At 34.5% G+C, this 26,945-nt stretch overlaps 12 protein-coding genes and 1 non-coding gene across 13 annotated transcripts; 6 read left to right on the forward strand and 7 right to left on the reverse strand.

Annotated features, from left to right (window-relative positions):
- Nucleotides 1-89: 89 nt before the first annotated feature.
- Nucleotides 90-2,374, forward strand: T551_01233 (DNA polymerase epsilon noncatalytic subunit; the record flags this gene model as incomplete). The annotated part of the gene is made up of 9 exons (XM_018373496.1): nucleotides 90-351; nucleotides 395-635; nucleotides 681-833; nucleotides 913-1,279; nucleotides 1,325-1,457; nucleotides 1,504-1,705; nucleotides 1,745-2,024; nucleotides 2,064-2,174; nucleotides 2,219-2,374. The coding sequence occupies 9 exons, from the start codon at nucleotides 90-92 to the stop codon at nucleotides 2,372-2,374; spliced, it is 1,905 nt and encodes a 634-aa protein (XP_018230150.1).
- Nucleotides 2,375-2,632: 258 nt separating this feature from the next.
- On the reverse strand, nucleotides 2,633-4,519 carry T551_01234 (uncharacterized protein; the record flags this gene model as incomplete). Its single annotated transcript, XM_018373497.1, has 7 exons — nucleotides 2,633-2,676; nucleotides 2,793-3,192; nucleotides 3,238-3,492; nucleotides 3,541-3,704; nucleotides 3,758-3,824; nucleotides 4,075-4,426; nucleotides 4,479-4,519. The coding sequence occupies 7 exons, from the start codon at nucleotides 4,517-4,519 to the stop codon at nucleotides 2,633-2,635; spliced, it is 1,323 nt and encodes a 440-aa protein (XP_018230151.1).
- A 126-nt stretch (nucleotides 4,520-4,645) lies between these two features.
- On the forward strand, nucleotides 4,646-6,693 carry T551_01235 (uncharacterized protein; the record flags this gene model as incomplete). Its single annotated transcript, XM_018373498.1, has 11 exons — nucleotides 4,646-4,663; nucleotides 4,707-4,722; nucleotides 4,765-4,792; nucleotides 4,851-4,904; nucleotides 4,958-5,038; nucleotides 5,081-5,363; nucleotides 5,403-5,828; nucleotides 5,875-6,135; nucleotides 6,182-6,385; nucleotides 6,432-6,527; nucleotides 6,568-6,693. 11 exons carry the CDS (start codon nucleotides 4,646-4,648, stop codon nucleotides 6,691-6,693), a joined length of 1,593 nt encoding a protein of 530 aa, XP_018230152.1.
- Nucleotides 6,694-6,817: 124 nt separating this feature from the next.
- On the reverse strand, nucleotides 6,818-7,582 carry T551_01236 (ribosomal protein S18; the record flags this gene model as incomplete). The annotated part of the gene is made up of 4 exons (XM_018373499.1): nucleotides 6,818-7,048; nucleotides 7,096-7,274; nucleotides 7,336-7,425; nucleotides 7,471-7,582. 4 exons carry the CDS (start codon nucleotides 7,580-7,582, stop codon nucleotides 6,818-6,820), a joined length of 612 nt encoding a protein of 203 aa, XP_018230153.1.
- A 241-nt stretch (nucleotides 7,583-7,823) lies between these two features.
- Nucleotides 7,824-10,161, reverse strand: T551_01237 (uncharacterized protein; the record flags this gene model as incomplete). Its single annotated transcript, XM_018373500.1, has 4 exons — nucleotides 7,824-8,309; nucleotides 8,359-8,481; nucleotides 8,540-8,753; nucleotides 8,801-10,161. The coding sequence occupies 4 exons, from the start codon at nucleotides 10,159-10,161 to the stop codon at nucleotides 7,824-7,826; spliced, it is 2,184 nt and encodes a 727-aa protein (XP_018230154.1).
- Nucleotides 10,162-11,755: 1,594 nt separating this feature from the next.
- T551_01238 (orotidine-5'-phosphate decarboxylase) lies at nucleotides 11,756-12,859 on the forward strand (the record flags this gene model as incomplete). The annotated part of the gene is made up of 1 exon (XM_018373501.1): nucleotides 11,756-12,859. The coding sequence occupies one exon, from the start codon at nucleotides 11,756-11,758 to the stop codon at nucleotides 12,857-12,859; it is 1,104 nt and encodes a 367-aa protein (XP_018230155.1).
- A 475-nt stretch (nucleotides 12,860-13,334) lies between these two features.
- Nucleotides 13,335-14,274, forward strand: T551_01239 (uncharacterized protein; the record flags this gene model as incomplete). Its single annotated transcript, XM_018373502.1, has 3 exons — nucleotides 13,335-13,594; nucleotides 13,729-13,924; nucleotides 13,974-14,274. The coding sequence occupies exons 1-3, from the start codon at nucleotides 13,474-13,476 to the stop codon at nucleotides 14,272-14,274; spliced, it is 618 nt and encodes a 205-aa protein (XP_018230156.1). The 5' UTR covers nucleotides 13,335-13,473.
- Nucleotides 14,275-14,854: 580 nt separating this feature from the next.
- Nucleotides 14,855-14,935, reverse strand: T551_05013. Its single transcript has one exon. It is a non-coding gene; the product is annotated as a tRNA-Ala (tRNA).
- Nucleotides 14,936-15,337: 402 nt separating this feature from the next.
- On the forward strand, nucleotides 15,338-18,764 carry T551_01240 (uncharacterized protein; the record flags this gene model as incomplete). Its single annotated transcript, XM_018373503.1, has 14 exons — nucleotides 15,338-15,511; nucleotides 15,562-15,854; nucleotides 15,900-16,042; nucleotides 16,103-16,197; nucleotides 16,246-16,379; nucleotides 16,429-16,804; nucleotides 16,849-17,461; nucleotides 17,511-17,722; nucleotides 17,766-17,984; nucleotides 18,024-18,195; nucleotides 18,239-18,381; nucleotides 18,422-18,508; nucleotides 18,555-18,642; nucleotides 18,688-18,764. The coding sequence occupies 14 exons, from the start codon at nucleotides 15,338-15,340 to the stop codon at nucleotides 18,762-18,764; spliced, it is 2,826 nt and encodes a 941-aa protein (XP_018230157.1).
- A 148-nt stretch (nucleotides 18,765-18,912) lies between these two features.
- On the reverse strand, nucleotides 18,913-19,751 carry T551_01241 (uncharacterized protein; the record flags this gene model as incomplete). Its single annotated transcript, XM_018373504.1, has 4 exons — nucleotides 18,913-19,311; nucleotides 19,352-19,461; nucleotides 19,508-19,677; nucleotides 19,729-19,751. 4 exons carry the CDS (start codon nucleotides 19,749-19,751, stop codon nucleotides 18,913-18,915), a joined length of 702 nt encoding a protein of 233 aa, XP_018230158.1.
- A 416-nt stretch (nucleotides 19,752-20,167) lies between these two features.
- T551_01242 (translation machinery-associated protein 20) lies at nucleotides 20,168-20,972 on the forward strand (the record flags this gene model as incomplete). Its single annotated transcript, XM_018373505.1, has 7 exons — nucleotides 20,168-20,178; nucleotides 20,231-20,383; nucleotides 20,429-20,523; nucleotides 20,562-20,624; nucleotides 20,668-20,809; nucleotides 20,852-20,909; nucleotides 20,952-20,972. 7 exons carry the CDS (start codon nucleotides 20,168-20,170, stop codon nucleotides 20,970-20,972), a joined length of 543 nt encoding a protein of 180 aa, XP_018230159.1.
- Nucleotides 20,973-21,079: 107 nt separating this feature from the next.
- On the reverse strand, nucleotides 21,080-24,394 carry T551_01243 (uncharacterized protein; the record flags this gene model as incomplete). Its single annotated transcript, XM_018373506.1, has 12 exons — nucleotides 24,293-24,394; nucleotides 24,183-24,250; nucleotides 24,113-24,134; nucleotides 23,293-24,073; nucleotides 23,134-23,239; nucleotides 22,709-23,091; nucleotides 22,438-22,666; nucleotides 22,086-22,393; nucleotides 21,948-22,046; nucleotides 21,483-21,903; nucleotides 21,214-21,436; nucleotides 21,080-21,168 (listed from the first exon to the last, which is right to left on the reverse strand). The coding sequence occupies exons 3-12, from the start codon at nucleotides 24,126-24,128 to the stop codon at nucleotides 21,080-21,082; spliced, it is 2,655 nt and encodes an 884-aa protein (XP_018230160.1). The 5' UTR covers nucleotides 24,129-24,134; nucleotides 24,183-24,250; nucleotides 24,293-24,394.
- Nucleotides 24,395-24,878: 484 nt separating this feature from the next.
- On the reverse strand, nucleotides 24,879-26,850 carry T551_01244 (serine/threonine-protein kinase CBK1). The gene is made up of 6 exons (XM_018373507.1): nucleotides 26,791-26,850; nucleotides 26,562-26,746; nucleotides 26,338-26,512; nucleotides 25,958-26,283; nucleotides 25,444-25,917; nucleotides 24,879-25,398 (listed from the first exon to the last, which is right to left on the reverse strand). The coding sequence occupies exons 1-6, from the start codon at nucleotides 26,815-26,817 to the stop codon at nucleotides 25,098-25,100; spliced, it is 1,488 nt and encodes a 495-aa protein (XP_018230161.1). The 5' UTR covers nucleotides 26,818-26,850; the 3' UTR covers nucleotides 24,879-25,097.
- Nucleotides 26,851-26,945: the final 95 nt, after the last annotated feature.

A 26,945-nucleotide genomic window follows, 5' to 3' on the forward strand; every position in this document is an offset into this window, starting at 1 on the left:
TCTGAAAAAAACAGTGAAAAATGAGATAATATAGTATAATTTTTGAAATAAGAAAAAGCAGTTTTTAACAGTCGAATAAGAGACGAAGAATGGCACAGAATACACTGTGTGCACAGCCTTCAGGTAAATATGTAGGATCAAAAACACCTCTCTTTCTGGGCGTAAGTATTGAGCTATCACAATTGCGGCCAATTGCATTTCGTGTATTTACAAAAAGACATAATTTAACATTAAAATCCGATGCTTTTAAGGAGCTTGCGGCTTTTATAGGAAGAAAATGTGGTCAGAACTGGCATGAAGAGAGTGAATCTGTACTGGATGAGATTGCTCGGCTTTGGAAGAAATCTCAAGGTTTGTAACTGTTTCTTGATAGATTTGTATTAAAAATATTAAGAAAACAATTTTCTTGTCTCAGGTCATTTGCTTCTTCCTATTCTTAAAACATGGAGCTTGTCATATAGTTCAAAATTTGCGGAAGGACAAGTATCAACCTTATTGGATAATAATACACTCTCCAACACGCCATTGAATGCAGTATCAGAAAATAATTTTGACACCAAAGAGTTTTTTGTGTATGTAGATGCTTTTACTCAACCAAAATATGTTTTTGATATGACACACAAGTTATTTAAACGGTAATATTTTTTATGTAATAACATGTACCTACCTAATTTTTATAGCTCAGACGAATTGCCCAAAATATTTGGAAATGCTTCACATAAAATTTCAATTTATAGAGAGAGATTTTACCTTATTAAGCAAAGATTACTTTCTAATCCAGCATTTCAAGAGCCAGGGTTTTATGGATTGATATTTCATAAAGAATGGCATAAGTTAATTATATTTAAATAGTTTGTTTTTATTTTTCTGAACATTATTGTAGATAACTTCTATTAAAAATCTTTTGGGTAGAATTGGAAAAGAATTTATGTTACTTGGAATGATATCATATGGTCCTGATGGAAAACTTTGGTTAGAAGATACAGATGACAGGATTATGTTGGAAACAGATGAAGCAATTAATGGAGGAGGGTGGGTTGTCCCAGGGTGTATTATATTAGCAGATGGCATATATTTGGAAAATGGAGCATTTCATGTATTTGTCTTTGGACATCCTCCATGTGAACCTAAACATTTATCAGAAAAATTATTTGAACATGTTGACTTTCTGGGAAAGAATTATGATGAATTAACAAAAAAACGCTTAAAAGATGAAGAGGCAAAACTTGATCATATACGATTTGTATTTGCGGCAGATGTTATGCTTGATGATATTTCAGTATTTAATATTTTTTAACTGAAGGATTTTACTTATTTGTACTAGACTATGAAAGCTCTTAGAAAAATGCTTAATATGTATGAAATACGGGACGATATTTTCCCTGAAGCTATTGTTTTAATGGGAAGTTTTATTTCTGCACCATTTCATAATAATGGATTTTCAGCTGATTATAAAGGTATAAAATTATATTAACTAAATACATTGACAATAATAAATAAAAGCATTATTTAACTCATTGGCGTTTCTATTAGAATCATTTCCGAAACTTACACAAAAGTCAACTTTTATTCTTCTACCTGGACCTAATGATCCTTGGGCACAAGGAGGCATACCGCTACTTCCACAGAAGGGAATTCCTAAAGTTTTCACCAACAGGATTAGAAAATTATGTAAACATGTAATTTTTGCTAGCAATCCATCAAGGTATATTTACTTAAAAACCATACTATTCTAACTTATTAGATTATTATATTTTACACAAGATATTGTATTATATAGGGATAATACCATGGAGAGACTAAGAAGACATTCGCTTTGCTTTAATAGTATACATATATCATCTATTCATGAAAATGAACCAAATGAACCAAATGAACCAAATGAACCAAATGAACCAAATGAATCAAATGAATCTAATAAAAATCTGAATAATGATGTGTCTATAAATAAAGTAAAAAACAATATTAATGAACAAGAGAACAACATATCCGATTGTTCATCAGACTCTCAACAAACTCAAAACGTATTTTCATGATTTTTTACATTCAATTAACTTATTTAGCTCGTTCGGACTTTATTGGACCAATCTCATTTGTCTCCATTTTCTTTATCCTCCAGACCAACTTTATGGGATTTTGATCATACTTTAAGACTTTATCCAATACCGCATTTGGTATGCTTTTGAAAGATTATATGAAATAAACTAACACATAAAAGATGGTAATTGCTGATACGTCTTGCCATGCTTTTCACATTTCTTACTGTGGATGTCTTAGCATAAACCCTGGGAAATTAGCATATAGCCATAAAGCATCTTGGGCAGAATATAATCCAACTAAAAATAAAGTGACTCTTTTTCAAGAACTGATATGATTTTAGAGGTGGCAAACCAATTTACACGAATACTTATAATTCCAAGAATTAGTTTGTCGTCAAATGTTTGTGCATGTTTGCTAGTTTCTTCTTTGATACGGGTGAAAACCATGGCCTCGTCCGTTACGGGAATACCCCATTCTATGATTACGCGAAGAAAGTGTAGGTTTAGATGGTCCTGTTGGTGCATTAGGGGGTGGCGTTGATTGTGAAGGAAGAACAGGTGGTGATGTTATTTTTGATGCAGGTGTTTTTGATTCACTCTTCTGAATATCTTTTTGAGGTGGTTGAGATGGTTCTTTCTGTATTTCTGTATTTCCATTATTATTAGATATAGAAGACGGTTCTTCATTTTGACTTGGTCCAGGTGTTGTAGTTGGGTTAATTTCATTAAAATTCCCTATAGGACCCATCATACCATTTATTTGACCCAACATAGGATTCATTGGCCCCATATTCATGCCTATTGGAAAACCTGGTATACCCGCCATACCGGGCATCCCAGGAATACCAGGCATAGTGGGCATGCCTGGTATTATACCTCTACCCATGCCGATTCCAGTAGGAATTTGCATACTTCGACCCATAGTTTGCATAGCAGTCATATATGCCTGCATCCTTTGATAATATTGCGCAACAACCGCAGGTGACATGCCTCCGTAAAACTGTTGCATGACTTGTGGATCCATTGGGAAACTGAATCCATCATTATTTTTACCATAAAAATTTCGTTGATAATTGCATCCGCTCATGTCTTTTTCTTTCGTATTCACACGTTCTTTTATATTTCCTTTAGGTGTAGCACGCTTTACTTCAATCTATAACGTGTTACCTATTTGCTTATTTTATAAATTTTAAATAACCTGTTTATCATGAATCGCAAGATAAGGCTGTGACATGGCATTTTCTACTGCAGCATCCGATTCGAATGTTACAAATCCAAATCCACGAGGCCTCCCTGTATCTTTATCAATCATTAACGTGGCATCTATAACTCTTCCAAAAGCACTAAAAAATTCCCTAAATTCATCTTCTGTACAATCTTGTGAAACGCCGCCTACAAACATCTTAGCCGTTTTCTCTTGTTCTTCCCTAGGAATTGCGCGTTTTGGATCAATCTTGTATTCTATTAATTTATCTATACATATTTATATAAAGTACTTTACAATTTTCCCGTCAAGATAATGTTCTTTTACCATAACTGTATTCACACACTTGGGATCCTTGAATGTTAAGAACCCAAAACCTCTGGATCGACCTGTAGAGCTGTCTCTCATGACATTACATTCGGTAACTTCTCCAAATTGCTCGAAATATGCTCGAAGAGACTCTAATAAAACAGAGATAAGAAAATATTAAATAAAACAGCAATCTTATTCATACCATCAGTGGTTTCCCAATTTAAACCTCCAATAAACATTTTCCTATAAAATATATTATCAGTATTTTTCTAAACTATATAATAGTAATATGAATGTTTTTTTTTTTTTGAAATATAAACCTAATGCTGTTTTTTTAATCTAATTTGAAAAAATAAACGCACTAAAGGAACAAGCCAGCTTATTTTTTTGCATCTGACTTTTAGTCCCATTTTCTAATATAAAAAGCTTCTTTTTAAATACACACGGATATTCCTATGGTATCAAAAGGATGCAAAAAACACACAAAAACATTATCCACCCATCTACGGACTTGAAAACCTTATATCCAAGGCCTTCATTGACTTTTACATACCCATCTTCTCGAAAAGTAGACCCTATTATGTCAGAGTGTGTTTGGTCCGAAGATTTTGATAATTGTGCATCTACTGCAGACAAACTATCATCCACGCCACTTAACCCCACTTTTTCTACATCCTGAAACTGCTGTTCGTTCTTCCCCCCCTCTATCGCCTCTAAAACACTTTTTTCTTGCAAAAGAGGCGATACAATTTTCGATGAAACACTATCAGAAGCTTTATCTTGCTTTTTAGAGGCATTGCTGGGCTCTTTCACTGCACTTTTCTCTATTTCTATGTAATTTGATTGTTTTTGCTCTGTTTCTTCATCTCCACTAAAAAAAAACCATTAATAGTCCAATTTGAATACTTCAAAAGGGATATTACTAAAGATCTTTAAAAAGATCATCTTCTTCGTATTCTTCCATGGAAAACAGATTTTTTCTAGTTTTTAATTTGTAAAAAACTCTGTGTTTTTTCTTACCGAAGTTAATCGTGATTTTACCGGACTTTGTAGGATGTGAAAAAAGATAGTATTTAAAATACAGTATGAAATGACAAGAGTTAAGCAGGTTTGTGTTATTTTTTTAATAAATATAAGCTAAATATCATTAGGAAGTTATTCAAATAGGTATGTTTTTGAGTGAAAAATGTGGATAAAGATTTTGTTAAGTTGACATATGTTTTTTAGATAAGGCAGAGTAAGTATGCGTTAAAAGCCTTTTGAAGGTGTTTTAATGGGTTCTGACTGTCTGTAAGTATGGGGTTTGCTTTTTTGCGGTCCCAGAAAAGTGTTTCTGATGAAAATTTACGGTAAATAATGTTTTGTATTTTTGGGAGAGATTGATGAGTATTTTTTTGATCAGATTAAAAGAAAGACATTGTTCAAATGCGTCTATAGTCAAGGGAGCATCTTATTCTCATACAGATGCTTTAAAAACACAAAGGTGTGTTTGTTTTTGGTCGAGTTATTTCTGAAAGGTTACTAGATCTCAGTCACCTTCTAAATCATCATACCATTTGCAAATAAAGAATCTTATATCTTCGACTAATGTGCATCGGAAGAGTGCTACTAGTTTTTCTGATTATCTTTCTGAAACAGATAGTGATTGGGGCACTAATATAGATAATGATAACAACTTTTTGCAATTATTCAAGAAGAATGACTCGTCTGTGTCATTTATATGTGACAAAGTGGCTAGTTCAAATGAGTCGTCATATTTTTCGTCTCCAGAAAAAAAAACAAGGTCTAAATGTCCAGATAATAAACAAGTAATTGGTAAGAATAAAAATATGATATTTTTTCAGTAGTTAAGTTTGGGCTTAGAAGCTATTTGTTCTTTAGATCTCCATAATAAACTGTTTTTATCTCTTGAGCAAAGAACTAGTGTAGAAAATGAAAAAATAAACTTTGATGAAGTAAAAGTGAATCGATTTAAACATATTCTTAATGATGCAAATGTGGACTTGGATGTTTTGAAAAAATATGCATGGAATGGTGTACCTGATGAATCTCGTCCCGTTGTATGGAAATTATTGTTGGGATATCTTCCACGCAATGCAAATAGACGAGAAGCTACACTTTCTCGTAAAAGAAATGAATATTATGAAAGTGTTTTACAAACATATGGAAAAGGAACAAAAGAATTAGATCAAGTAATATGGCATCAAATACATATTGACGTTTTGAGGACAAATCCGACTATTAAATTATATCAATATGAAACTACACAAAAAGTAATTTATTTTTCTTTTTGATTAACATATAATAAACGTTTTGAAGTCTCTTGAGAGAATATTATATATTTGGGTTATTCGTCACCCTGCAAGTGGGTATGTTCAAGGTATTAGTGATTTGGTTACACCCTTTTTTCAAGTATTTTTATCTGAATATATTGGTATGTCGTTTAAAGAAATATCATGTTTTAATCGATTAGATGATGATCCTGAGTTATACGATCCTGCTAATTTACCTAAAAATACGTTAGATATTATAGAAGCTGATACTTTTTGGTGTACTTCTAAATTATTAGATGGTATCCAGGTAATAAGCATCTCGGTTTCGAGTCAATGATTCAATTTGTGTTTAGGATAACTATATTTTTGCTCAACCTGGAATACACAGGCAAATTATGAATTTAAAAGAATTAACTGCTAGGATCGATTATCCTTTATCTGTTCATTTGGAAAAACAGGGTGTGGAATATATACAGTTTAGTTTCCGATGGATGAATTGCATACTTATGAGAGAAATAAGCGTTAAAAACACTATACGTATGTGGGATACATATTTAGTACAACTTTCTTTTTCTTAAATATTTTACTAATATTCAAATAAAGGCAGAAGGACAATCTGCATTTTCAGATTTTCATGTTTATGTATGTGCTGCACTTTTAGTAAAATGGTCTTCTCGACTTTTAAAAATGGATTTTCAAGTTTGTTTCTATGAATAATTGCTAATGCTTATTTTTTTAGGAAATTATTATTTTTTTACAATCGTTGCCTACTCAAAATTGGACATATAAAGACATTGAAATACTATTATCCGAAGCATTTTTATGGAAGAGCCTGTTTAGTGGGGCTAAAGCACATTTACGATAGATATTATTACATAAAACGTTTTCCTTGTTATTCTTGCATTAATTATATTTGTTTTTTTCTGGAAAAATATTATCTTTCTCGAATGTTAGAAATTGTAGTTTTTTATGCTTTAAATATATATTATTTAGACGGCTTTAACATTTTCTTTATATGTTGCTGCTATGATATCAGGCCATGACCTTCGTTTGCTTTCAGCATAACTTGGATGTCTTTGGACTGCGGATAAAAGACCGATTGCACGGCATCGGCGAATCGCTTTAGCAAGTTGTCGCTGGTGTTTTGCCGTACAGCCCGTTTCTTCTCTTGGCAAAATTCTACCCATTTCTGTAATAAAATCTGATAAAACATTGAAACTCTAGATCCATAAGGATTTAAATATTACTCAAGATTTCTGTTTAATACTTTGTATTGTTTTAAAGGTGTTGTATGAAGTCGTTTCCAGGGATCTTCTTTGATAGGTTTATAATAATAACGGTAGTTTAGATTTTCTTCAAAAGAAAGATCTTTAGGTGAATAAAGCTGGCAACTTTTGAATGGTGTATAATAATATTGGGGAATTGGTTTTATAGGCAGTTTAACCTCTAGTTTAATCATTAACATGGATCAGCAAAAAATGGAAATATCCATAGGTAAAAAATATACCATTCAACTTAGATTCATGATTTGTATCCAAATCTATTGCTTTTTCGTTGTTTGGATTGTTTTTTTCAGGAATATTTGATTTGTTCAAATCTGAAAAAATAAGTATAAATGTAATGTAAAAATATAAAAATAAACCAGAAAAAACGGTATTTTTATGAAAAAAAGCTGTTTTTAAAGAAATTGAAGATTGATTTATAGAAAAAAACTTCTTTTTAGGCCATTTAATGCTCAATAAACATGTATTCATAATGGTCAGTGGTAAGTTGAGTGGTACGTTATCGATGGTATTTTATAGAATACGCGATATAATGGACAAGTAATATATATAAGTAAAAAGAAATCATGTAGTCAAAATACATAAACAAGTTATTATATTGCAGATACCTCTAAAACATAAGATAGAGATATTTGAAATGCTTAAAAAACGATGTAAAGGTGATTGAGTAGATGAAAAAGTACAAAAACATGAAAAATAAAACACATGGGAATTATAGGTTTATATGCCAGCCTTCATTCATGTCATGATTGTTGATTGAATACGTTTCAGGACCATAATTTCCTTCGTATATAATAGCACCTGCTTTTCTAACTTTATTCACCCAAGCCACTTCTTTGGTCTCCAAAATCTGTTTAGCGGTCGGTCGATCTAAAGGCTTAGGTGCTAACATTTGTTTAACAATGTGATCTAATTCACCATGGCCTATATATCGGCATCCTGGTTGTTCGTGAGGCACTAATACACTTTCCGGAATAAAAGAAACGGTTTCAGAAGAGGACAACCGAGGTGCATCTGAAAGATCACCTGAACGAAGCTTTTGCCATGAAAGCCCGTTCTGAGGTAGTACAATATTCGCCGCCACTTCAAGAATTACGAGTCCCAGTGAAAATATATCCGCAGGTTTATCATAGTGTTGTGACGATAATACTTCTGGCGCAATATATTCCCTATCTCCTTCGCGTTCTGTCCCTATAGGCTAAATCACCTTGTAAAACATTTACCGGAGAAATGTAAAGACTTATTACCACAGGCCATGCAGATGCCATTCCAAAATCACCGATTTTCAGCGTTCCTTTAAATGATATAAATATATTTGCAGGTTTCAAGTCTAAATGAATGTATCCACTATCATGAATATGCAGAAGACCCTGTCTCAGTTAGTCCAATTGACTATTTCGAAAAAAAAAAAAAACACAAACAACGAACCAAAGATAACTCTGTCATTACTTTCCACACACGAAATTCATCTAGTTTTGCTACTCTCCCATATTCCTGAAGAAATACGTCTAAACTCCCGTTATCACATAATTCCATTTGAATATACAAATATTTCGATTGCTCCCAAGAATCCAATAACTCTACAATATGCTCATGACGCCCCAATTTCCGCAATATATTCACTTCTTCAAGTCGTCGGTTCCTATATCTATTAGTCTCGCGAAAACACCCCAAATTGTGCACGAAAACCGTTCTTTCGACCCCGTGTATGCAAATTTCGTTTTCTTCACTGCTGATTTTATGTTGCTTTCCCGTTCTTCTACTCGATACACTTCTGAAAACTCCCCCGACCCAACAAGCTCTATATTCCGGAACCGTAACGTCAATTGCCCTATTGATGATGGACTCAACTCTTTCACACTCATACACTCCTCCCCTATTACCCCATTCTCTTCATTCTGCCCATTTTCTCCCTCTAATATCCCCTTCTCTTCCTCCGATGCCCCTTTCTCCCCTTCCATCTCTTCTCCCTTCAACATTCCCTTCGATATTTCTTTCAGCTCCTCCTTTGACACCTGAAAAACCTCAATATCTCTCGGAGAACCCGATAAACACCCTGAAAAACATCCCCCTTCCCCTTCTCCATTCAATCCACTCAGCCCATTTAATCCCCCACCTGTTCCCCCCACGCACATCCCCGTCTCCACCTTCCACCGCTTTCCAACCCGCTCATTCTCCATAAATACTCCTTTTGTCGGCGTTACTGGGCAATCAAACTCTGAACTGCTGCTGTTGTATAAATAACTCATGTCAATCCCCTCCAAACTTTCTTCCTGTGATGAAAACGATGTATCTGTCGTCCCTGCCACCGGCGTCCCCGGCACCTGTGTCATATCAAACACCACTGGGCGCTTGCACGGCGTATCCGGCGGGTGCATTCCCGTATTTCCTCCATGCGGCTGATTCCGCTTTGACAAAAGCCCCGTAGACATAAATACCGTCTGCAGCGGCTTCACCAACTTATAGTCCTGCGGCGTATAGAACGTCTGCCGCCCAATTCCTTGTTCTCCCCCTATTCGTGGCGATAGGGTCCGTCCTATCGCCTTTTTTGCCACTTCCACCGGCCCAACCGGCCCCATCGGCACCATTGGCCCCATTATCCCCCCGTGCACAATCTGATCTGTTTGTGGCACCTGGAAAATCCCCTGAATTCCCCTCATTCTCCCCTGTTCCCCCCCATTCGCCTCTCCATACGCCCCATACCCTCTATATGCCCCATGGACCCCCGGTGCAATAAAACTTTCCACGGAAAACTGTGTCCGTAACCGGCTCCCTGATACCGGCGTCATAAACTCCCTTGCAAACCCTGCATGCTTTGGTGTTGTCACCGACGACACCCGTGCATTCCGTTTTGCCACTGGCGAGCCCTGCCCGCCCTCAGCCTGCAGCATGCTTTCATTTCGTTTCAGTGGTGATCTCCGGACATTCAGATTGCTTGCAGACGCCGTTGCCAGCGGCGTTTTTCCCTCATCACTGCGGACAAAGGGTGATGCTGGTACCCGGAAACCTGTGCGGCCAACCGGCCGCTTCCGCCCCTGTTCTGCATACATTGTGCATGCAGACTGCTTGATATGATGAGCAGTTGTGTTTTACGCTGTGTTTTATGTGTTTTTGCTGGTTTTTTGCGCGTTTTTTGCGCTCGTTTTTTCCTGAGTCTTTGTTCTCTGCTGGTACGTGTTTGTCTCTATATAGCGCCCCTGTAGACCCTCTATAGGCCCTCTGCAGAGCCTTTGCTGTGCCTGTATACAGGTGACTATGCTGTGCTGCGCGTCTGGGCGCGTATATATATGTGCTGCTGCGCCGATGCCCGCGACGCAGTCTGCTCGCTTGGAGCAAGCAGCGCGTCTTATGTCGTGGGTGAGTTGCTGTGGCAACAGATGTCATGGCAACGCGGCCGTATTGCAGTGCATCTGCTGTGTGCTGTAATGCTGTGGATTGTGTATACTGTAATGCTGCACACCGTGTATACAGCGCATATAATGCGCATACAACACGCATACACAGCGCATATAGTCGGTTGAGTGCATACGTTGTGCATACACTGCACATATGCTACACATATGCTATGCGCATGTGCTATACATATATGCTGTGCGTTGTATGCATACACCGACGTACGCTGTACAATGTACGCCGTGCGCTCACATTACTGCACGCTGCTGTGCATACAGTGTGACATAACGTGTATATTGTGCTGTATTATGTATGCACTCTGCACAATACGATATAGCATGCATATATATGTATATACGGCACACGCAGCACGCATACAACGTAAGCGTACACATACATGCACCATACATACGTTTGCAGCATATATACAAAGCATGTGCGCACTGTATGCACAGTATGCTGTGGTACACGCAACATGCATTGTATGCATTGTATGCACTCTATGCATTAATGTCTGAGTGTACGGATATAACGTACAATGTACAGCATACAACGCACAGAACATATGTATAGCACATCGTATGTCAGTATATGCACACTTTGCGTTTATATGCTGTGCATACACTGTAGACAGTGTCTATGCATATATTATACATAGTGTATGCACAGCATATACATAGTGTACACACATTATATGCACACTCTGCTGACTATGTGCTGTATATACTATATGTGCTATACACTATACTATACACTATATGCTATGTACCACATACTATACGTTGCGTTGCACGTGATGTTCACGTGACGCTAGCATTACGGTGCACTGCGTGGTGTCGCACCATATAGCAGTAGAAGCACACACAGCTGGGCAGACATATGGCATAGACAGTATGAACAGTACACGTGTATGCAGTATGCACAACACATAGTGTATAGTTACATAGCACACCGTAGTGTTGCCGCTGTTTCCGCATGGTATGCATATGCTAGCATAACACCGTTGCCCGTCCGAGTCAGCGGACACAGCTGCTGCACACATGCTGTACACACGCATACACCGCGCATATATTACGCATATATTACGCATACATCGCGCATATAACGCACCATCTCGTGTCCACTGCCCATATGCAGTGGGCCAGGCTGTCGTACGATGTGCGCGCCGCACGCCTTGGTGACTCTCCTGCTGGCCGCCTGCTCGCACTTATTGCGCGCAAACAGACAAACCTCGCACTTGCCGCCGACTATATGCGCTCTGCTGACCTTCTTTATGCTGCAGATCTCGCTGGCCCGTATATATGCGTCCTGAAAACGCATGCTGATGCCATAGACGACTTTTCTCCTGCAACTGCGGCTGCTCTGCGCGCAGTTGCGCGCAAACACGCATTTTTTCTCTTTGAGGACCGCAAATTTGCTGACATTGGAACGACTGTCCAACGACAATATGTCGGTGGAATATTACGTATAGTCGAGTGGGCCGACTATGTTGACGCACATATATGTGCGGGCGATAGTGCAGTGTGTGCACTGGCAGATGCTGGGCGGCCATATGGACGCGGGTTGTTTCTTATTGCAGAGATGAGCACTCAGAATGAGCTTATTTACAGCGCCAGCAGCAAAGACAACGCTGGCATTGAGCAGGCATTGGGGAATAATATAGACAAAGCGGATAGCACTGCTGCTAATCGTGTTATCCGCAAATTTAACAACGATAACGATAAAGTTAGCAATAAGGCAGAAATTGGTGAAAATAAAGATGACAGAAAAATGTACAAAGAATATCATATTTGTAAGGGTTACAATAGCAATAAGCCCGATAGACATGTATATAGTGGTGGGGAGAGTTTTCCGGCAGCAGCACTGGCAGAGCGGCATTGTGGGTTTGTTGCAGGGTTTATTGCACAGTGGAGGCGGCCATTGGCCAAGGATTATGTGTGGATGATGCCGGGGATTGGCTGGGCATCTGCCCAGAGTGACAGTGCAGAGCGTAGTGGCAGCAATGGTGCAGAACGAGGGTGTTCTGGGGCCGTTGGGGGCGAGATAGGGTCCCATACGGGAGAATTAGGGACTTCAGGACCAGGGAACGGTGATCTAGAGGCAATTGAGTCTCAGGATGGCGGTGGAGAGGTCATTGGGTCTCGGATCAGTGAGCACAAAGTCGGAAAACACAGGACAGAGTGTGGACAGAGTGGAATTGGCACTGGAGGCGCAGACAAGTATGGGCAGCGGTATATAACGCCGGAGGATGCAGTGCTGGAGCGGGGAGCAGATGTGGTGATTGTAGGGCGGGGGATCTGTGGGACAGGCAAGGATATTGTGAAGGAGGCGCAGCGGTTCAGGGTATGTGCATGAAAACACGGTGTCTTTGGGGCAGATGGGGGCTGACAGGCGCAGGATGCAGCGTGGAGGGCGTATCTCGTGCGGATTGGTGCGGGACAAGAGCAAGGAGCGGCTGTGGCATGCATAGAGGCACAGTGAGGCACAGCGTCGTGCAGAAGCATGGAGAGGCACAAAGAGGTGTTCATAGGCATGCATAGGCGCACAGGAGAGGATGTTCTGTGTGTTGGATGGGCTGGAGGACTTGTGGGGTGTTTGGGGAGGATTGGTGTTGTTTGGGCGTGTTTGGACAGTAGTTCACGGGCCTGGATCTGTTTAAGCGGACTATGGGCGGCGTCTGCATACGCAGGCAGCAGCTTATGGATGGGTGCTGGTGTATAGATGGGCAGCGGGGGTTTTGAGGCGCATTTGGGGTTTTTTGGGGCACTCAGGCGGCAGAGACAGGCTCTACCAGGCACAGAAGATACTGCATGGCATTTAGAGAAGCATTCGTGCTGTTTCCCGCGGATTTCAGCGTGTTTGGCCGTGCTTTTGCACACTCTCCTGGTTCCAGTGAAGATGGGAGGTTATGTCACGTGATAACCACGTGATTAGGGCATAAGAGCAGGCGAGGCGGGCAAGTGGTGGCGATGGCGCGAACTAGTGTGTCGATCAATATCTATGATTTGCTGCCTGAAGGGGCGCTGTCAAGCATTGCATGGGCGCTTGGCGTTGGGATCTACCATAGTGGAGTAGTGATTGGGGACAAAGGTGAGTTTTGGGTTTTTTCCGTTTTTTTTCTGGGTGAAATAAGGGTTTATATGTATTTTTATGTATTTTGAACGAGATATGTGTTTTGGGGGGGTCTTTTATGGGCTTTTTCCGGTGCTAATAATGGGTTTTAGAGTATGCATATGGGGGGCATCCGGTGGAAAATGTTTCTGGTATTTATACAACGGTACCACGAACACTACCGCCGGGTGGGCGTTTCAGGACGTGTATTCGATACGGATACATTACAATGACAGAGAAGGAGATTGAGGAGGTGGTATTGGATGTAGGAAGGGAATTTCAAGGGCCATCGTATAATCTTTTGACGAGGTTTTGGCTAGCAATAGGTTTTATGTTTATTTACGGGGGATGTTGATAGGAATTGCAATCATTTTACAACGCATCTTTTGTATCGATTGACGGCGTTTTCGACGCCTAAATGGCTTAATCGTGCAGCAGCAATAGGCGTTGCGTTTCCGTATGTGGTTCCGAGTGGCTGGATTGAGCCGCCTACGGCAGATACGGTGGGTGCAGTGGGTACAGCGGGTACTGTGGATACCGTGGATACAGTGAATACAGTGGATATAGTGGATATTGTGGAAATAGAGGAAATACTGGACAATGATACAAGTCCTGAGCTTTCTGAGCCACATTCTAGCAGCACATCAGACCACTCATAACACGTTTTGAGATGTAAAACGCATTACTGGGCCGTAGAATACACTATTGGACACAGAATGTTTTTTCTGTTTTAAAAAATCCAAAGATTATTTAAATACGACTTTTACCAAGAAAAATGGGTGCTATTGTCGTCATAGTTTTACATTTTTTCTCAGGATTGTAAATCTTTACTATAGGTTGTATTTACATGTGTCTTGGGGTATTTCTTTTTACCAGCGTATTATATAATAGCATTAGGACTGTGTGGCATGTATTTTCGTGGGTTAGGCATTGTTGGATCCTGTTTTTCCAGAAAAGGGCAATCTGCCTCTGAATATCAATGTTGTGATGGATCCTACTGAATCGACTCTCGATGGACCATGGTTTTCAAATGCACCCATTGTACTAGTCTGTTTCAGCTTGTGTTGGCTTTAGTTTTTTCATCAATTATGTGTTTTGCATCAATATAGCTGCTCTCTCCAAGATATTAGGTATGAAACAGAACTCGTCGCTACAAAATATCCTTCATTTTTCACTCTAGACTTAGTAGTTATGTATCTTTTTTTAAAACATTATTTTCAAGATATTTTCCAAAAAATCTGGAGGACCTGGGTATCGAACCCAGTACCTTGCGCAGACTACCGTGCTAAGCGCACGCTCTACCGTTTGAGCTAGACCCCCGTTTCTTCCAGGCTCCTCAAAAACTGTATTAATACTAGATATTCGTTAATTTTGCTTGGTGTTTATTTTTGGTGTCACGTGACCTGTTGCCTGGCCTGTTGCTATGCCGAAGACTAAGGTTGATTTAATATACAGTTGGGATAATCGATCTGGTACATGATAAACTAAAAATAAAGTTTTAGCAGGTTATGGGGGAAAAAGGGTTCTTTAGAGCGGTTTAAAGGGGATATTTTAAAGGATTATAGAGTTTTTCAGGTAATTTTTTACTAGTTTGTTTTTTTTTTTTTTGAAAAAGGTCATAATTAATAAAAAACAGAACTTTTGTACGGTTTAGTAAGTTTTGGCGGTAAAAAGAGGGTTTAATTGATCGTACGTGCCTGTACTTTGTTTTTTCCGTGTGAAATGTATTGGCCCGTTGGTGTTCCATCTGTTTTTCAAACAAAAAATGGCCCTTTAACGGGCCTGGAATATGCGTCAATGACGTTAGATGAGAGGGTTTTGGCGCTGAAAAGGCTGTGTAATGGCACTCATTTTATTGTTTTAACGTCGAGACGTATTTATATATGGCAATCACGGGTTTGAAATGGTTTATTTTGGTGGAAGGTAGTTCTTACGAAGCGTTATAGCCGACCGTGGTTGTTTCATGTGTTACACGAACAGCTATTTCATTGACTCTATATGGTGAAAATAGGGATATTTTTGTAAAGCAAGATTCTCAATTGGCTGCTGTGAAAACGTCTTTAGGGTTTTTATTTATTTACTCGATATGTAACAATACGGGTCAAAAACTTTATAAATTTCATTATCCTCACTCTAAATCATCGGTTTTTGACTTTTTAGATCTATATCGATCTACTGAATATGATTTTTTGTATTTGAGATTCAAGACAATGATCAAGGTGGATTCTGGTATATTATGGTATTTGTAATACATGTATTGTTTGTAGTAATATTGATGTGCTAGTATAATTGCATTGGATGAGTTTTTACTATTTTCAACAGCCAATCCACCATTGATTCAGTCTTTTTTTTGGTATAAAGAGTCAAATCATACTGTGACGACATCCGATCCTCTAGCACAGATGGATTGGATTGAAGATAAAAATGGTACTAATAATCTTGTTCTACTATTTGTTATTTATATGAATGATTACTTATATTAATTAGTTGCGATTAATGATATGATTCATGAAAAAAATATGGATATATATATATGGGTTTCCTTGAATAGTAAGGCATACTTTGTTCGAAGAAGTCCTTATGTATTTTTGTTGCCTTTTTTTCCGATTTACAATTAATACTTTATATAGATAAAATCTAAAAATCAAGAAAATGTTAAAAATTGGACTGGTGTTTGTTTCTATGTTCCAGAAACAGAAGAGGACTATATCGTTAAAACGGATATAAATATGCATCTGTTGTTAATTGCTTTTGGATGTAAAAAGTAATATTTGTTGACGTTTTAATTTTTTGATTTTAATTGTTAATATTAGTGGGAAAGTTAAATTGTTTCACTATAAAAAAATTAAAAACCTAATAACTCATTTACATACAGTTGTTTTAGATGATTTTCATGTAACTGGGAATATTGAATGCATGGCATGGTCTGAAGATGGTTATGTGTTTTTTGTAGGATTTCAAAATACATGGGCTTTATGGAGTGCTTATGGATGTTTATTATCTTCTGGTCTAAGGGCTGAACACGTACTTGAAGGATTTTCTGAAGAAATATATACGGCAGGAATTGGTCATGTTTTGTGGCTTAATAAAGGAAGTGATTTAATTATAATTAGCAATAAGGAAAAATCAACAAGGAAATTGTGGAAGTTAAATATGGCTAGAGGTATTCCGTATTCTTCTCTTAATCCTGTTAGGATTGTAGAAATATAAACATAAATATTAACGTTATATAGGAAAATTCAATTAATTTTATTTTGCAAATTTCAGATCGACTTCTTGTTTATAAAGGCTATGAAAAATCGGACATTGACCTAATAAATCCTGAAGAATGTCACTGGCAACAAATTGAAATACCACCAGATTATTTTCGTAATAATTCTTATATAAAATATAGTGCTTTAAGTCCATGCGGACAATATTTGGCGATAGCAGGATATCATGGAATAGCCTATTATAGTTTCCAAGGTGAAAAATGGAAAATAATTACTAAAGATTTGAATTCTAATTTTCATGTTTCTGGTGGAATGTGCTGGTATCATCATGTATTGATTGCATCTATACAAATTCATAATACTTATGAGTTGAAATTGTTTTCTAGGAAAAATACAATAGATGATATTCGGGTTGTGTTTGCTATAGACATGAATGTTCCCGTGCATTCAATTACTATAATATCAGAAAATCTTCTATTATATACTCAAGATAATTCTGTTTTACAATATCTTATTATTATGAATAACAAAAAAGTCAAGCTTGTATTTGTTGGAAGTATTAGTTTAAAAGATATAGTTTATTCCTTTAAATCTTTAAGAGCCTTTACATGGTGTTTTTTAACTGATCAAACCCGTAAGTAATATTAGTTTTGTAAATCGTTACTAATGATTGGTTTCTAAAGAAGGAACTCTTATAAATAATATACACATAGCTAATATTATCATTCTTTTGGATGATAAGCTTATGTTTTTGAAACCTAATAAAAATAATGATTTATCAGTAAAATATCATGTTTATTTGTTTTCAGAAAAGGTTGAGTATTTTCTATTTGTCAATCATTCATCTCAATATATGAAACCTTCAATATGGGCATTTTGTGGAACAGAGATTAAGGTAATTTTTCAATTAATTTTAGTTTATATTTTAATATTATTAGATATGGATGGATTTCTCTAATACAATTATTGAAGATATTAATACTCTCGGTAATCAAGAGAATCTTTTGAACTTAAATAGTGACAACAATTTGATTACAATTTCTTTCGATCTTTATCCTATCTTTTTATTATTAAATAAAGGAATTATTTTAGGAATAAAAAATGATATAATTCGACAAAAAAATTTAGATTATTTTGATTTTAGGATTAATGCTGTTGTAAGTTTTATATTTATATATGCTTTTTAATTGTATTAGGCAAAACCTGTTTTACCGTATATTTTAGAAAAATATTTATCTAGAACCAGAATTGAGGAATCTGTTATTTTGGCTTCTAAGTATCAATCAGTAATTTATTTTAACCATATGCTTGAATTGCTTTTACATAATGTATTAGAAAAAGAAGTTGGTTCTTCAAAGAAGTCTGATGGTAATATATACATATATATATAATTTAATGATACGAATTTCAGATCTTTTGCTTCCTAAAGTAGTTTCTTTTCTAAAATGTTTTTCACAAATGCTAGATATAGTTGTCGCATGTGCACGTAAAATGGAAGTCTCTTTTTGGGAGTATTTTTTTAGTGTTGTAGGGTCTCCAAGAGATTTATTTGAAGTATTTTTCTTTTTTTTTCTTCATAATTTTTACATATTAGGATTGTATGAAACTAGGAAAACCGGAAACTGCTGCGGAATATTTGATTATATTGCATACTATGGAAGCATCAGATGATCTCAGTAAAGTTATTTATATTTATATTTTTATAAATTTATTTTGATATATTTAAGGATATTATGAGAGTTTTAGAAAATGCAATACAATTTAAAAAATGGAAGTTATGCATGGAATTGGCTCGGTTTTTTATTTCATATAATAGTAAGCGATTATTATTATAAAAGCTGATAGCTGATTAATTATCAGATGATGAATTGGCTTTGAAAACGTTCACATTGACTCTTGATATTTTTAAAAATATGCCATTAGAGATAAAAGAATAATATAATTTTTTACACAATTATTGTTGACATTTGCTTTATTATAAAAACCGTCTTATATATATATATATTCATAATATAATGTTTATGATATTAAATATATGATATAATTGTAAAAATAATATTGTAGAAATAATGAAAAATGGGTTTTTTAAAGTGTTTGTTTATTTTTCTGCATATCTTCATTTTCTTTAATAGTATCCAGTCTTACGTCTTGTTTTTTTTTGTATATATCTTGAAGTTGATGGATAATAGAGTATTCTCGAATTTTAAAGCCAAAAATTCTGGGTACGTATCGCTCCTGACTTCTTTGTGGTATCAAATAAGGGTAAACCTGAAGCATAATGTGTGGAAAAGTAGTCCCAAAGTATGCACCATCAATTGTTGCATGCCGTGATGATTTGGGCGTATAAATATCTTCACATTTTATACAGTAAAGTTTGACAGAACTTGAATTAGGGATATCTGACAAACCAATAGGCAAAAGTGCTTGTGAATGACAAAAAACCCTAGGACAACAGCCGAAATCATATTTTTTATATTTTTCAAGCTAAGTTATTTAATTTATAATAAAAAATAATAAAAGATACCATTTTTTGGAGCCCTCTACTTGTAAGAATAAATCTTGCATGAATTAATCCATAAAGATGCTGTGCAGATTTTTCAACTTGGTCTCGAAGATCTTCACTAACATCATGGTCTTTAGAGTTAATCTATTGTAATATATGATTCGTTTATTAACATACCAAACACATCTGTCACCATGTCTATAGCATAATTGTAATGTTGTACTTCAGTATTAATTCCAGTTAAATTAAATTTATCTTGAATATATTCTTCATCAATTTCACAAAAAAATTCATTTCCTTTAATCCCCAGGAACCAATCAATCCAATATTTTGAATAATCTGAATCACTTATTTTTAATGAGTATTTAATACATGTTTAATATAAATTTTATTTAAACCTTCTTGATAATAAATCATCCATTTTGATTTTTGGTATTTTTTAAATTTTGAAAAAACAATTGTTAAAAGATCCTATAAAATGATATTTTCCTTTAAAATAGAATGTTATTTAATGTTTTATTTTTTTGGTTTTCTTTTAATTCTAAAATATAAGTTAATATTTGATTATTAAGATTTTTGATTTTTTTCACGTCGTTCAAAGGTAAATATCATTATATTTTATGTGCAAAAAATATCTAATTTTTATAGAGTTATTTCTGCTATGGCATCATATTTTTGTTAAATATTTTTGTTAAAAAAGCATTGTTTTTACTGGTTTTATTTTGGTAAATAATTTGGAAATTTCTTAATATTTTGTGCAACATATTTTAACTTTTTTCTGTATAATTTTTTAAAAAATATTTAAAGTTTAAAAGAGACTGTTTATCTTTCTTTAATATGCTTAAAAGGTATTTATCTGTTTTTTTTGTATTAGAATTGTATTGATTTTGAGAATCTTAGGTTTAAAGGAAAAGATCATATTAAAGGAATAACACAAGTCAAATCGTCTACACAGAAGGCATTACGGATAAAAATAATAGAGTTTTACCCTGACTTGGAGCCTTTTATGTCTGAAATTTTCCCTAAAAAGTCCCAATTAACACTCGTTAAATGGTTGCAAATGTTGTGTGGTTTTATCTAAAATATTGATTGCTATAGTGAAGAACGGATTTCTTTATATACACTTAATAATGATGTTCTTTTTTTTAAAATTTCTGAAACTATATACCCTCATTTAAGATTATTACATAAATGTATATATCTTTTTTTTTTTTTAATTAATTTATTTTAGATCCTGATGCATTTTTGAAAGTTCAAGCAGATAAAGGTGTTATTAAGTCTATCCTTTCTGGTGGTATGTATTTTTATTTTTATTTTTATTTTTGAAATAATTGTAGCTAATCTTATGTGCCCTGGATTAACATCAAAAGGTGGATATTGTCCTGAAAATATTGAAGTTGAAAATATAGTTTCAATCATGGTAGAAGGAAAAGAACATGCAATTGCTGTGGGCGTAGCAAAAATGTCTTCTAATGATATGTAAATATTTTTCCTTTTTTTTTAATAATTATTAATATATAGAAAATTGATCAACAAGGGAATAGGTATTGAAAACATACATTATATTGGAGACAATTTGGTATTTTTTATTAAATTATTTCTATTTATTTATATATTATAGTGGAATTTAGTATTAGATTAATTATGATATGTATATTAGAAGCATGTTTGTTTTTTTTATAAATAATATTGTTGTGGTTTTCCGGACAAAGGGGATAATAAAAACAAAAGGATTTTTTATTCCTTAAATTATGAAGTAGGTGCATTTTCGACTTTATTAAGTTCTTCAAGGGCTTCGGTATATTTAGTTGTTATTCTTTGGACTTCACGTTGTTTTCCTAATTTTTTTAAATATCAAAATAAATAAAATATTTTTTTTAAACCTATTGTTGTTAAAATTTCTTTTAATAACTCTCTTTTGTCTAATCCTGCAACTTTTGGTTTCCAAGAAACAGAAGGGTCATCCAATATAGGTCCTAATAAATACATACAAAGTTCTTCTAGTTTATCTTTCATATTTTCCTCTGCAATTTTTCGAGTATAGGTGTTTAAGATGGTTTTATATTCATCTGGTGAATGAAGTATTGCTGCTGATGAAAGACGATTCTAAAATATTAGTTATTTTGGATGTTAATTTGTTTTTGAGACCAACCTCCAAATGACTAATACTTACACTTGTTTCGAAACCCTCATATCCCTCTAAAAGCATTGCACTTTTTACAATTCTTTGTAAAAATCGTCCACGTCCTAATTTCATTACTTCATCATCTGTTCTTCTTTCAAGCATTCCGATAATACCGGATTTCCCTTTTACTCCTTTGAAACCACTTGAATCCCAATATTGACTGCCTACTGCCCACCATGCTTCACTTACTTTTAACCACGAATACATAGCAGCATCATATGTAAATCCATCACCATCAGAAAGAGTTATGATTACTTGTCCTTTGGAATTGATTGCTGCTGAAACAATGGATGGTGCATTTTTTAATTCTGAAAATTGGAAAGTTGATGCGTCAAGAATAGGTGCTAAAGAAACAGGAGGATGTGGTGATAATTCAAGTATGACATTCCTTTTATTTCTTAGTTAATTAAAATAATAAAGAAATGATTATACCAAACATGCAATAATCCTATAGAGGTAATACACATGAGAAACGGTCCTTGACACTCGAGAAAACAAGGAGATGATTCTAAGATAATAGATGGGAATAATCTGTTTTTTAATTAGTGGTATACGAAAAAGTTATTTTACCTTCTGCCGCGAGGTGACCATATAATAATAGTACCATCCTCACAACCTGCTGCCCAAAAAAGAGTATTTCCTGCTAATAAAAGGACCGCTTTTGGCAAAAACTCTTTCCAAACAATATTTCCTTTTTTTATGGCTGTTATTTTTGTAGGTTTATGTTCTCCTGTTCCATTACGAACTTCAAGCATATAATTGGTAGAGTTAATAGACATTGAAATAAAAGAAATAACTTTAGGCACACCTAGACGAATCTGTGAAACGCTTGTAGAAGGGCATATTACTGATGGTCTAATAAATTCTGGTATATTTGTCTATAGATTTAAATAAATATGATTAATATATGTTGTAAAAATACTTTTGTATGATCATTCGTTTGTTTTAGTTTTCCTTTCTTTGGAAGTGGATGTTCGTTTTCTTCAGATGTATTTTTTCTTTTATTTCCTATTATTAAAGAACGAACACCTCCTTTTGGAAGGGCATGTGAAGGTTCAGAGAAATCTAATGCTTGGCAGTGTATATTTTGTTCAGGATATGTTTGTAAATGTGATTCGGGTAATGAATTTACAATAGGTGTATCAGATAAACTGTAATTAGTACAAATAATATGTTTAGTTTGTTTCCCTTACTTGGAAAGAAGTTGTGGAGCTACACGTTTTTTTCCATCCTTTGTAATTGTAACTTTTTGTTGAATAGGTTTTTGTAAATTACTTGAAGGTGTTAATGATAATGAATTTGTTTTGAGGGTTTGTTTAGGTGTAGATACTGTTGATGATTTTTCTGTTGTTTGTGTTATATTAGATTCTGTTTCTTTATTTGAAGAGTCTTGTTCTGCATCATCCGATATACAATTTATTTTCATAGGTTCAGTGTCACCCATTAAATCTTGCATTCTTTTAATATGAGCAGTTGCTTCTATTTCTGCTGTTCTTGTTTCAAGTTCTAGCTGAGCAGTTGATTCTGGAAGAATTTCTCCATGCCGTCCATGGCCATATTTTGATAATAATTTTTCCTGTAAAAAATTAGCTTGAATACAGAAAGAAATATGTTTTACAGTGTCTGCTGCTGTTAATGGTTCTCCAAATTCATCTTTATCAAATAAACAGGCTACAATACTTCCATCATATGAACAAAGGAATAAGGATAGCCCATCTGGTGACCTAATCTAGATAAGAATCACTAATATTTAGAGCAATGTATAAAAAATAGATACCAACAAAGATCGCCTATACTTTTTTCTGCAATTTCTTGAGTAACAAGTATAGGGCGAGGATTCTGCGTATTCCATATACTTAACGTCCTATCCTGTCCAGCACATGCGATAATTGTTATAATTTTGTTATCTTCCTTAGTTGTATCGGGAAGTCGAAAAAGAATAGGGTTAAAAGAAGTTACTTCTACAGCTCCTTCATGACCAATAAGATTAATAAGACTAGTCCATGTTCCACGCTCAATAACAGCAACACTGCTTACAGGCCCATTCATTGCATTTGGGCCTGCAATGTGTGATCCATCTGGTGACCATGATGGTCGTCTAAAATATGTTGTAGATGGTGAATTTTTGAAAGGCTTAGAAACTGTTTTTTCAAGAGAATAGTCTGAAGTACGCCATATTTTAATGGTTCTATCATCACTTTCTGTTGCAAAATATTTTCCAACAGGATCAAATGTAATTCCTTTTACATGACTTTGATGTGCATCAATTTTTTTTAATTTTTCAAATGTAGATCCATGCCATACAATGATAGCACTGTCTAGGCCAACACTTACTAAAATAGAATTGTCATGATTCCATGCTAAATCCTGAATATCATTGTCATGACCTATTAAACGTCTAAAGCTCCTCCAGTTTTCGACATTTGTTTCATTATTTCCAAAAATTTTACCAAAATTGTGGCTTGTTATGTCTTGTTGCCATATAATAATAATTCTATCATCGCTTCCTGACGCAAGATACTTTCCATTAGGTGAAAATCTTACAGTTGTAACAACACCTTTCTTGGTCATTTTCATCTTTTAAATTTTAAAAATACCTGTATGAATACTCATTGAACACTATTTTATAATAAGCGTTATAGATGTGTTAATCTGAATGAAACATACCAACTGTTTTGGTTCATCACTATGTTCTTGAAGAATTGCTTTAGTGGACCATATTTTAACTTTAGAATCTAAAAATTAAGACTTTTGGCTAATAAAAATGTTTAAAATACCAAAACCACCTGATGCAAGGCGTAATCCGTCTGGTGAAATATGAACAGAGAAAATAGCTTTTGCTTCGTTACGTTCATCTGATATATAATACTAAGTTTTCTGAAAAACAGCTTTTGAGATACTATAACATACCAAAATGTCCTAACCTATGAATTTTTAAAACAATTATTTATTTATTTATTTGTAATTTATTTACCATGATGGCTTAAGAAATAACATGAATTCTTGATCAAAAATGGTACAAACAGGCCCTTTTGATGATTTTTTAGTTAAAAGGCTGTATTCTTATTCTACAAGATATAGAAAGTATGTATTTTTTATTTTTATATGTATTTTTTTTTTTTGAATTTTCATGTAAATGTTGGTTTATAAAAAATATATTTAAGGTCGATATCTTAACAAAAATGATGAAAAAAACAACATTTAGTTTGATGGATGAAAATGACAAATTGTAATTACCATTATATGATTTTCCTAATTGTCTAATTCTATAAAAATGATATATCTATAAGCCTGTATTTAAATAATTACATAAAAACTCCATAATTAAATACATCTAATATATGAAGAAATATTTTTGTTAGAATAGATATAAAATATACAAAGACGGGTATTATTCTGGAGTTATGTAAGTTTAGACAGGTTGTCGAAAACTTTTGAAGTTTTAGAAGTGTTATTTAATTTTTAAGTATGTGATTAGTAAAAACATTCTGAATCAAAATTTTACTATTGTTAATACCTTAAGAATAGAATGTGTGATTTAAAAAAGATTAAAAATTATTTGTAATATTGCAGGTTAGACATTCATAAAGCACCTTTCCGTGTCATCATGTCAAATCGTTTATATGTGTATCCTACAAATGCTAAATTTTGATCAATATCAGAAGGTATTTTATTTTGAAAGGTAGGTTTTGAATTCATAGGAATATCAGGGACGCTATCAATTTCTTCGAAATAACTTGTATCTGTAATACTTTTGAGTTGTGGAACAAAGGGTGCATTTATTTCCCGTATTGTATTCCAATCTACTCCGCGAAAGAAAGGATGGGATTTTATATCATTTGCACCATGTCTACCTAAACGCTGGTCTGCTGATGTTAATAATCTATTTAAAATAATTAGTTAGAGATAGTAATAATGTAAAATTTACTTTTTAATTAAGTCTTCTGCTTCTGCACTAAGATGCAGATCTTCTGGAAAATAGAGATGTTCTTTCCAATTTATGATTTTTCTATATGTTTCGTGTGCATATTCGCTACAAAATGGAGGCCATCCAATAAGACATTCAAACATAATTGCCCCAAGACTCCACCAGTCGCATTCTTGTCCATATCCATGCTGTGTAAAAATTTCTGGTGCAATGTAATCTGGTGTGCCTACAGTACTATATGCCATGATTCTTCTATTTTTTTTCCATGTTGCAATTTTATCTTTAGAAGACATTGTTAGAAAAATTGCATCTACCATGACAGAATTCTCTGTCGGTGTAGATGTATTTTTATTTTCAAAAAGTCGCTGATAATAAGCATTATCGTGTGTTTTATGAAATCCCATAGAAAGACCAAAATCAGATAGTTTAATATGCCCGGTCTTATCAATCAAAATATTATCGGGTTTTATATCACTAAAAGTAAGAAATCATTTTGTTTAAAAAAGAAACTAACCGATGAATAAAGCCAAGCTTATGAACTGCTTCTATTGCTAAAATGCATTCCGCAATGTAGAAACGGGTTACATCTTCTGAAAAAGTATCATATTTGATTAGCATAGTCATTAAATCTCCTCCTGGTAGAAATTCCATAATTAAATATAAATACTGTGAATCCTGAAAAGAATAGTAAAGTGATACAACCCATGGAGAATCTGATTCTGCTAAAACGTCCCTTTCCGCTTTGACATGTGCTAGTTGGTCTTTTTTGAACATTTCTGATTTGAGTAATGTTTTCATTGCATAAATTTTCCCTGTATCTATTTTTTGCACCAACCTTACCTATTTGAAATTACAAAAAGACCAAGGCTTAATAGGAATGTTTTTTTATCTAACCTCTCCAAATGCACCCTTACCGATTACCTTAACAGTATGAAAATCGTTCAGAGATAACCGTGTACGTCTTAATCGAAGAAATTGGGACTCTTTTTGTCCTAAAGAATTAAGTTGACGTCTTTTCCTTTCTTCTGAACCGCGGTCCTTTGCCAATTTTGCCTCAAAATCAATTCTTCTGTTCTCGTATTAGAATAAAATATCTAATACACAACTATATAAAAAACCGTTGATTTCTTTCTACTGTCTGCTCAACTGCAACCTTATAGAGATGTTCTAGTTTCAATTTTACTGAGGCAGCTCTTTCATGTGTTGTTTTTTTAAAACTAGATGGATCGCGTACAAAATAAACTGGATCACTAGACAGTGTTGATGATGTCTGAACCATCTCGTTATTAGTAGTTGTATAATCCTAAAGTAATTTAATTCATGTTTAAAACTATTTATCTTATATACTGTTCCTTTTTGTTGAAAAATTGTCATCTTTTTTTCTAGATTAAAACTCTATCATAAATATTCACAAATTTATTGTAAAACTCCTAAATAGTACCTAATTTTTTTTTCGTTTAAAAAACATATATATAGATTTTTATGTATTTTCTTACCTATAT

Source organism: Pneumocystis jirovecii (assembly GCF_001477535.1).
Source record: "Pneumocystis jirovecii RU7 chromosome Unknown supercont1.5, whole genome shotgun sequence".
Classification (NCBI taxonomy): Eukaryota; Fungi; Ascomycota; class Pneumocystomycetes; order Pneumocystales; family Pneumocystaceae; genus Pneumocystis; species Pneumocystis jirovecii.